This window comes from Tachysurus vachellii, chromosome 18, assembly GCF_030014155.1.
Source record: "Tachysurus vachellii isolate PV-2020 chromosome 18, HZAU_Pvac_v1, whole genome shotgun sequence".
Lineage (NCBI taxonomy): Eukaryota > Metazoa > Chordata > Actinopteri > Siluriformes > Bagridae > Tachysurus > Tachysurus vachellii.
In genome coordinates this window covers 17,079,923-17,090,913 of record NC_083477.1, presented here as the reverse complement: position 1 = coordinate 17,090,913, position 10,991 = coordinate 17,079,923, and the positions used below count along the sequence as shown (strand labels likewise).

Sequence of the window (10,991 nt, the reverse complement as noted above, 5' to 3'; positions counted from 1 at the left end):
TACAGATGTGGATGTGTGTGTGTGAGAGAGACAGACAGAGAGAGACAGAAAGAGAGAGAGAGAGAGAGAGAGAGAGAGAGAGAGAGAGAGTTGGATTATATCATCCTCTCACAAGGATGAAGTTGCAGACAATCACACTGAAGTGAAACACAAAAAATAGAACTAGCACTAATATGTAAATCAGAAACACAGGATGAAAAGAGACTTTTACAAAACAGTTTTAAAATCCCCAGCCACTTTAAGTGACGTGATTTAAAATGTGTGCAGAGGCTAATATCTTTACATTATTAGGAACACGTGTTTGCACAGACACCCAAAGGCACGCACACGCACACACACACACATCTGCATTAATGTCCTTCCAATGACACGATTATTAATTACTAATTCATTCCATGCTGCACCTTCAACTAAATCAAATCTTAACCTCAGCCACTAAAAGCTTGTGTAAGTATCTCATACCTGTCATTCTCCATTAGCAATGTGTCTGTGTGCTTGTTTCCCTGTCTTTGACTCACTGTGTGTGCATGAGTGTGAGGGTGTGAAAGCACATTGTAATCGGAAACACCATATAATCCATTCCCTGCTACTCTAACGTCATATTACAATGGTAATAAAATGAACCAACAATACAAGAGAACTGATGACACAGAAATGACTTCTTGTCTGTAAACACATGTCTCAACTCGCTACACAATCCTTGAGAAATTAAACACAATGATAATCATTTCCTGGCCATCATCCAGCATTTCTTTGTCTTGCACTTAATCCTTCTTTTGGCTTTGTCCCAAAACACATCGGCTAAGTGCGTACAGTAGTAACCTCATGCATTTTTCTTTTCTTTTTTTCCCTGTGCACATTTTTAAGATGTTTACACAAAGTGGACTGAGATAACTCAATCCACTCAACACGCTATCAGCGATACTCTTAGCATAATAAAATGGTTTTGTGTGTGTTTCTAGTGCATGATGTAGTAGTGAATATCTAATGAGATGATTGAATGATTTGGAAACATGGAAGTCAACGAACACACACATTTTCCCAACCCTCACTTGAAGCTCTAGGCAGTTCTGTAGTCATGTCTTTGTCTGCTTTATACTGTCCAAGCAAACCCTAAGCAGCGAATTCTTTGCATTTGTTATTTTACTGGTATGCTGCTCAGTTTGATGTCTATCTATGGCAAGCTCATTGTATTGAAAGCACCAACAAATGAGTGTCAGATCTAAAAAGAATTCATGGAGGGCAACAATTTTCCCCTTCAAAATAAACATTACTTTCTGTGTAATTGTTGACCGCTGTGTACGAGCTGTTTGTTTTTTATTGGTACCTTCCATGATTCAATTCAATACAAATTTATTTGTATAGCACTTTAAACAATTGACATTGTCTCAAAGCAGCTTTACAAAACATAAACATAAAACAAAAGGTTAATATAAAGATTAATAGAATTCAAAAAAATGAAGATTAATATTAGATATATTTAAATGTATTTGTATTTATCCCCAATGAGCAAGTCTGAGGTGACTCAGGTGACTGTGACAAGGAAAAACTTACTTGGATGGTAAAGGAAGAAACCTTGAAAGTAACCAGACTCAAAGGGGTGACATCCTCATTTGGGTGACACTGGAGGTGTGAAAATATACAGTCTGACAGTCTGTCCCCAAAGACCACATGGAGTTGGCGTCTCCTCTTAGTATGTCTGAATACTTCATGTGCAGAGTCCAACTGGAGCTGGTAAATCTCTAGATGCCTCAGGATCCTCACATGGTTGGCCTCATCTCAGTGAAGGTCCAAAAATAGTAGTAGTAGTAGTAGACTTTATTGTCACTGGTCACAGGTACCAGCGAAATTAGCCATCAACCTGCCCATACATACAATACATACAATATGACAAGGGGGGGACAGGACAGGAAGACAGGGGATTGAAAAGAAATACAGCATAACATGAGGGAAGGGAGGAGAAAAAAAACAACCCCCAGACTATGCTCCAGTGGGGAGTACAGTGTGGGAACATGAAAAAAACACCTCAGCAACATAAGCACATAAACAGTACACCATAAACACACGACTTGCAACAGGGGAGGGGAGTGTGGGGGGGGGGGGGGGTGGAGGTAATCCAGCACAGGCAAGCAGCCATCAGGTCCTGCGGCCTTTATCTTCGGCGCTGGTCACAGACCCGCTTGTCAGACTGGCGGTACAAAGCGGCGAAGGTGTGGGATGGGGGGTGGGGGGTGAGTGCATATCTTTATATGTGTGTGTGTGTGTATAGAAGTGGGGAAAGGAACGCAAGAGCCTCTCGCTGCAGTGCTCTTCCAGGGGAATTGTTGTTCCAACAGCGACCTTGGCCGAGGCCAGTGCTGGTTGAGGGGAGCCGAAAGCAGATAAGATTGGGATTGTTTGGTCTTGGGGCAAGTAGACGCATTCCAATTTACACGACTACTCTCTTAGTCCATTCTGGTCTCCATATCGATCCATTTTTCTTTCCAAAGCTTCTCCGTGATGTTAACTAAAACAGTATCCAAGCAGTGAGCTTCATCGTGATGTTATCCATATTGCGGTTATTAGTCCCAGCCTCAGTGCTGACCGCTCTGCCCACTGCATCGATCATGACGGGCAGCTTTGGGAGATTTTGAAAAGCTGTTACCGTTTTCTGATTCTCTCGATAACCCAGGGCAATGCCTAATCCAATCAGCAGAACTCCTGTTATCATGGTTCCGAATAGGTAGATATCTTCAATGTCCTTCACGGAAAGAGGCGCCAGACACACGACCCGCCACTTCTCCCACGCGTCCATCGTTTAGCCAGCTGCGAACGTTCCGGCAGGGCAGTCAGGTTCCCCCGAACCCAAGCTTCTCGTCGAGAAGATGGTGTCAATTGCATTGAGAAACCAGTTTATCAAATCCATGATATTTTAGTTTGGAGAGCAGTGCGGAGAGAGTCTCTCAAAGTATAAGACAGTAGACGAAAGAAGCAAAGCAGGGAAAGTAGTGGGGAGGAGAGGGAGAGAAAATGCGACCGCCTTCGTTGAGAGCCAGAGAAGAAAAATCTTCATGACACGGAAGACAATCGGACCTGGTACAATTTCTGGATGCCTTGCAATGGGTAGATGGAGAGAAGCAATGGAGAGGAATTAGCGTAGCTGCTGTTCATAATATTAGCAATCACTAGATGATAATATGCATGCATTAGAGCACAAGATTATGTGTACACCTGACTAAAAAGATATGTTCTTAATCTACATTTAAACTGGGAAAGTGTGTCTGAGCCCCGAACACTATCAGGAAGACTATTCTAAAGTTTAGGAGCTGAATACAAAAACGCTCTACCGCCTTTAGTAGATTTTGATATTCTGGGAAAGTCCTGAGTTTTGTGATCTCAGAGAGCATGAAGGAATGTAAAGTGTTAGAAGTCTAGTTAGATACATGGGAGCTAAACCATTAAGAGCCTTGTATGTAATGTATGTAAGTAGCAGCAGTTTGTAATCAATTCTAAACTTAACATTTAGCCAGTGTAAAGATGATAAAATTGGGGTTATATGATCATATTTTCTTGTCCTGGTAAGAACTCTTTTTGGTCTAACTGTAGCCTATTTATTAAAGATGCAGGACAACCACCTAGTAAGGCATTACAATAGTCCACTCTGGAGGTCATGAATACATGAACTAGCTTCTCAGCATCAGATACAGATAAATGTTTCTTAGCATGGCAATATTTTTAAGGTGGAAGAAGGCTGTCTTGTAATATGGGCGATATGATTTTCAAGAGAGAAGTTGCTATCTAATATAACACCCAGTTTTTTCACTGTTGAGCTAGTAGTTACAGTACATCCCTCTAAATGGCTCTGTGTACTGGTTGGACCGATTAGTATTTCTGTCTTATCAGTGTTTAACAACAGAAAATTACAGGTCATCCAATCTTTTATCTCTTTAACAGACTCAGTTAATTTAGTCAATTTAGATATTTCATCTGGTTTTGATGAGCTATATAACTGGGTCAAGTCAAGTCAAGTCTGGGTATAGTCAGCATAACAATGGAAACTAATCCCTATGCCTTCTAATGATGTTCACTAAGGTAAAGATGTACATTGAGAAAAGCAGAGGTCCTAGAACTGATCCTTGAGGGACCCCATAATTAACTTGCAATAACCTGAAGGATTCACCATTTAAATCCGCAAAATGGTATCGATCAGACAGGTAGGATTTAAACCAACTTAAAGCCTGTCCCTGAATACCTGTGTCATTTTGTAAGTGATATAGGAGAATGTTCTACTTAGATTTAAACTATGGATGATGTCCATAATATCCAGCTAGTTAGCCAATAGTAGGTCAGTCAGTTGTGACTCAAAGCTCTAAAATCATTTCCTGACAATTTTCCAAGTGAGGACCAAACAATTATGATTCTTAATATTATTATTCATAATGAATTATTACTAATGAAATGGAAGGAGGGTGTACTTTCTTCTTTCCCATGACTGTAAATGTCAGCACATGCTTTTATATGCATAAGGCTGGTTTAATCTTATGATCATCAGGGATAATGATCATCATCATCTGCAAATCAACCACAAACAGACAACGGGTTCAGCGGAAACAACGGATGGGAAGATAAAGTGTTCTCTTGCATGGCATCATTCATCAGCCTATTAGGAAACTCTAGACCGAAATACGAAACAGAGCAGTCAACTAACCAGGACGTCCCTTTTGCAAGACGCAGGCAAAGAACTGGCTTGTTGTTCTCAATAAACAAATACACATTCTAAATGAAATGCGCTAATTAATCAATTATAGTGTTTCTAAATAATGTCGTTGTTCAGCAGGTAACAGCTCTTAAAATGTTTTAAGAAAAGAAAAAAAGATTTTTGTACACATTTACATAATGAAATAAAACAAACAGTTTAACATACCGGGGGGCACGGTGGCTTAGTGGTTAGCACGTTCGCCTCACACCTCCAGGGTTGGGGGTTCGATTCCCGCCTCCGCCTTGTGTGTGGAGTCTGCATGTTCTCCCCGTGCCTCAGGGGTTTCCTCCGGGTACTTCAGTTTCCTCCCCCGGTCCAAAGACATGCATGGTAGGTTGATTGGCATCTCTGGAAAAATTGTCCGTAGTGTGTGTGATTGCATGAGTGAATGAGAGTGTGTGTGCCCTGCGATGGGTTGGCACTCCGTGGAGGGTGTATCCTGCCTTGATGCCCGATGACGCCTGAGATGGCACAGGCCTGGCACAGGCTCCCCGTGACCTGAGGTAATTCGGACAAGCGGTAGAAAATGAGAAAATGAGTGAGTGAGAGTTTAACATACCAGTTTCAGGAGGTGTTCTCAGTAACGGTTTGTAAGAGTCAATACATTTTCAGACAGTGACTTCACAGAACTTTACAGTTTCTCAGTAACACGACAAACTTCTTTTGTTTGCCTTATTTGTCTTATTATGTTAAAAAGAAATAAAGTGTGATTCTGATAAAGTGACATTGTGAAGGGGGGCACGGTGGCTTAGTGGTTAGCACGTTCGCCTCACACCTCCAGGGTCAGGGTTCGATTCCCGCCTCCACCTTGTGTGTGTGGAGTTTGCATGTTCTCCCCGTGCATCGGGGTTTCCTCCGGGTACTCCGGTTTCCTCCCCCGGTCCAAAGACATGCATGGTAGGTTGATTGGCATCTCTGGAAAATTGTCCCTAGTGTGTGTGTGTGTGTGTGTGTGTGTGTGTGTGTGTGTGTGTGTGTGTGCCCTGTGATGGGTTGGCACTCCGTCCAGGGTGAATCCTGCCTTGATGCCCGATGACACCTGAGATAGGCACAGGCTCCCCGTGACCCGAGGTAGTTCGGATAAGCGGTAGAAGATGAATGAATGAATGAATGATATTGTGAAGTGAATTATTTTGTCTCATGGAACAACGTAGCTAAAAAAAATGCCTGTATATATATGTAGTATGCTGAGCAGAATTATAAAGCACATCCCATATATTCTAATATGGAATATAGGAAATGTGTTATACGTGTTTGCATTTTCCTTTAAAATAATAAAAATTTGTTTAAATGAATCCTTTTCCCACCAGTATTGGGTCTCTGGTGGTTAGGTGGACTAATGATTTGATTCCCACTCATGTCTAGGAAGCTCCGCCCACAGAACCTTTCCTGGCCCATGGTGTGATTAAATACTGATGAACCGGAAGCGCGTCACGGAAGTCATTTTTTTTTAACAAGTTTTCTAAGCAAATTAATACAAATATGTTTTTTGTTTGTTTGTTTGTTTTATCATTATCAAATATTTCAATATGTTAAATATTAAAAAAATATTTAATATACACCAGATTATTTTACACAATTAAGAAATACAATATTGCGCCTTAGGGCACAGAAACACAAGGTACAAAAATATTAATGGACGCTTACTGTTTGTCAGTGCGAATTAATATGCATGGTGTTGTTTGTACAATTATCTAACTGGATATTGTAACAAACAAATCACAGTTATCTTTTTATTTCTTTAATCTTAAGGTTAATGAACAACTTTGATACAACTAAAAAAAAAAAGCAGGTAATGACGTCCTTCGGGAGTCGAAATCACGGACTGACTCACTCACTGACTCACTGACTCACTAAAAAGAGCCGGATTCTCATTCATTTGTTTATTTAAATGAGATCTATAAGGATAACCGAGTCCTTTACCTGTGTACCGGAAGTAGCCAGGATGGAGCTTTCCTTGGAGGGGCGTGGCCTTTTGATTACGCAACAGAAGGGGCGTGTCGGATTGATATAAATAAAAGTCCAAGTGGAAAAGAAGGTGACGGTCGAAACTTTCAGCCTGCACGAACGGGCACGATTTATTCGGATTTGGCATAAGACTGGGTATCGAACACACGTCTGTGTGTGTGTGTGTGTGTGCGCGCGTGTGCGCGCGCGTGTGTGTTTTTACGGAAGAGATCTATCAGCGTGAAGCGATGGCGTGTATGTGTGTGTGTTGTAATCGCGTGAGCATTTCTTCACATCTGAAGTCTACAGGTAAGTTACTGCCACATACTGATAAGAAGAAGAAGAATATTAATAATAATTATTGAAAAAGAATCTTTTTATTGAACTTAATTATCTTAAAGTGTGTAAATGACACACAAGCTGTTTTTAAAGCTTCTACATTTTGTAGCGTGTGTGTGTGTGTGTGTGTGTGTGTGTGTGTGTGTGTGTGTGTGTGTGTGTGTGAGAGTGAGAGTGTGTGTGTGTGTGAGAGTGAGAGTGTGTGTGTGTGTGTGTGTGTGTGAGAGTGAGAGTGTGAGAGCTCATTTTCCTGGACTCTCACTTGACTGGAAAGGGGAAAAAAAAAACCATATTGTTTTTGAGAGATGTATTTAATTGCACACTTGTGACAGTTACAATATTTTTATAAGAATTAGACATTATGTATAAGTAAGTTAGATGAGAAAATGGAATAAAAATCCCCTGGTGCACTTCTCTTTATCTCAGTAGAAGTGAAAAGAGGAAAAACAGCATCGCATAACATTTTTACATCAAACCTAAAACCTAAAAACGGAGGCTTCTTTAATAAATGTTGAATAAACGGAGCTCTAAAGACCAACCATCTCAACATGTAGATCATATAAAGCATCTATGAAGCAGGAGCATAAGCCGTTACTTCGGAGCCTCTTTGGATTGAGAGCAGCTGTCAGAGTTGCTATTCGGAAAAAAATCATTAACCCGGTTTAAAAGGTGACCTGTGACTGATCCCAGACCCGTTTGATTTAATTGGGTCTAAGAGGAGTCTGCTGGTCTATGGTGGATTCGTGTTAGCAGACTGCGGTTTAATGGTGATTCACTCGTCCTGATGGACTTCGGTGGCATTTGTATATTTTATGATCTCACGCTTCAGACTGTCTGACACATTCCCACACGGTCCCCAATACCTGGAGCTTAAAGAAAATGTTAGCAAGGTTGTGGTTTTTTTAAAATTGATAAGAAAAATGAGCACCAATATTTCATTTTTGAGGAAATTTAATTACATGTATACTTGTACAATACATAGTTCTTATTTGGCATGAAGACCAATGAATTGGGTCTGTGAAAGAAAATTGAGATGTTTATTAAAACATTAGGAAAGTTTGGAATATTAAAGAGCACTGGGAAAATCCAGTATAATAAAGTTTGGGGGGAAACTATGGCACAACCAAGTCACTACCAAGATCAGGACAAACAGTTCTTAGACAAGTAGGATCTTGTGGACCGATGAGACAAAATGTTGAGTCATTTGGTCTAAAGGCAAAGCTTAAAAGCAGCCAAATTACAGCCAAGGTTCCTGTGATGAAGCACGGTGATGGTAGCATCATGCTCTGGGGTTTTTTTCTGGGGTTGCAGAGGAACTGGAAAGCTCCTTTGTAGACTTCATGGTTCGAGCCAATTGAGGATGTCCTGTTGCAAAACAGCAGATATCTGCATTGAGGTTAACAATATGTCCCTACACACTACAGAAGACAAGAACCCAGGCTTTAATCTGAAAGAAAGTCTTAGTGAATGTTATGACATTTCCATTAGGAGAAAATCCCACATGTCAATATCCCCAACAAAATAAATCTGCTGATAAGTTCTAAATACTTTGTAAACCAGGAACAAAAAAGGCAGGAAAAAATAGAGCAAAGAGAAAAATGATCATTTAACCAGACAATAATAGTGGCATTATATCATTATCCTTTACTTAGTTGCATAATATTGTGTGTGTTTTTTCTGGATTAAGCAGCTTGATTGTATTTGTGTTAATTGCTCTGGATTGTATTTTATCTTTATAATCATGCTGCTGATTTCTGTCTTATTTGCAGATATATACAAAGCACCGCTTGTATGCAGTGTGTGTGAATGTGTGTGTGTGCGCTTTACTGGATGAAGGGATTCAAGGCATCAGTCCTGCGCAAACCTCATGGCGGCCGTATTCGTCACATTGCTCCTCTTTCTACCCCTTCCTCTGTCCGTTTCTTCACGTCCGTTTCCAGGGACACGTGCGACCATCAGAGCGGACGAGAATGCCATCCAACAAAATGGAGGCAGAATTAGAATCGACCAGTTCAGCAACAATGTCGTCCAAAGAGATGTGAACCAGAACACAGTTAACATTAGTCAAAACAAAAAAAATAAACATGACCGTGATATCTGTTCAAGCGAAAATTGCCAAAAAAAGAGTAGAACAGAGCAAAACACAAGCGAAACCAGTCAAAACGTCGGAAACTTTACACGTCATCTACCAGATATCGTTATCATTGGTGTGAGGAAGGGTGGAACGAGAGCATTGCTGGAGATGCTGAGCCTTCACGACTCTGTCGCTGCAGCTCAAAGCGAGGTGCACTTCTTCGACTCGGATGCTCGTTACCAGCGAGGATTCGAGTGGTACACGTCGCAGATGCCACTGGCTCGACCCGATCAGCTGACTGTCGAAAAGACTCCGGCGTATTTCACCTCCGTTGATGCTCCGGACCGAATCTTTCTCATGAACCCTTCAGTCCGGCTCTTGCTGATCGTTCGAGATCCTGTGGATCGAGTTCTGTCAGATTACACGCAAGTCTTTCACAACCAGCTTCAAAAACACAAAATTCCTCAACCTATCGAGGACCTCCTGCTCAGAGACGGCGAGCTTAACCTCGGCTATAAAGCCGTGAACAGAAGCGTGTATCACCCGCACATGCAGCGATGGCTACGGGTTTTCCCACGTGACCACTTGCACATAGTAGACGGTGACACGTTAATCAGAGACCCATTAACTGAAATGAAAAAAGTCGAACATTTCTTGCACCTCGAGCCACAAATCTCAGAGGAAAACTTTTACTTCAATCGGACAAAAGGCTTTTACTGTTTAAAGGAACAAGGCCACGAACGCTGCCTACACGAATCGAAGGGACGGACACATCCAAACGTGGCCCCCGAAATCCTGCAGAAATTATGCAAATACTTTCAGGAACCAAACAGGAAGTTCTTTGAGCTGGTAGGAAGAACATTTGATTGGAAGTGAGAACATGCGTATAATCGTGTGTTTTAGGATTGTGTAAAGCTCATGCGAACAGATGAGGTTGGGAAAAAGTTAATTTTTCTGCAAATGTAAACAGTTCTTTAAACTTATCGGAAGAATGTTTGTGAAATACTGTGAACACTTGCCATGTTTATTACAAAGCAGGCTGTGAGAATAGTGTTTGGGGAGAAAGTCTGACTGAGTGAGAAAGCAGCTGAAATCCTGTCAAATCCATGCTAGTATTTGATGACTTATCAAACAAAAATGGTTTGATGTCACAACAACAGATGACTGACTCGTTGTGTTCTTCTACCGGTTACTGAAGGATGTAGGATGTAGACGTAGAAGAAGCGACTCATAAGCAAATAAAAATTGCACAAATATTATGATGTATTGTGTAAATCTGTTGAAACAAAAGGGAAGTTTTGCCAGAGATGAAGAACATTTATTTATTTAACCTGGGCTTGATAGTTGTAGTACAACAGTATTCATTACAGAAGAAAATGGCATTCACACACACACACATACACACACATCTCGCTAAATGATCAACAGGTGGTTATTTAAATCTGAAAGGAAATAAATTCAACTGAAAGTAGGCCATGAACACAGAATGAAAAAAAAACTGTGCGCACCACCACCCCAACCACACACACATACATGCACACACAAAGAGCGCTAAATAGGGCTGAAATTAACACCTTGTATTTTAGTGTTTTTTTTTAAAACCATGCTGGAAAATAACACCTTGTTTTCTTTTCTATTTTTTCTTTTGTTTTGTTTTACGATTAAATGTGCCGTTCCATTTAGCGGTATAACTGTGCATTTGCACTAGATCAAAATTACAGCAGTTATGAAAACGATGCCACACAAAAATGTGTATGTTTAACAATGTCGTTGTTGCTTTTGGTTCATTTTATTTACATCTCACAACACTGTATTTTAGTGTATTGTTTAAAAAAACATGGGAAGCCAACTACAGTACAATAATAATTAATAATAAAACTAATAATTGCTAAA

General features: G+C 40.6%; 1 protein-coding gene across 1 annotated transcript; it reads left to right on the top strand.

The window, feature by feature from the left end:
* Nucleotides 1-6,783: 6,783 nt before the first annotated feature.
* On the top strand, nt 6,784-10,991 carry hs3st1 (heparan sulfate (glucosamine) 3-O-sulfotransferase 1). Its single transcript, XM_060892658.1, has 2 exons — nt 6,784-6,994; nt 8,794-10,991. Exon 2 carries the CDS (start codon nt 8,892-8,894, stop codon nt 9,972-9,974), a length of 1,083 nt encoding a protein of 360 aa, XP_060748641.1. The 5' UTR covers nt 6,784-6,994; nt 8,794-8,891; the 3' UTR covers nt 9,975-10,991.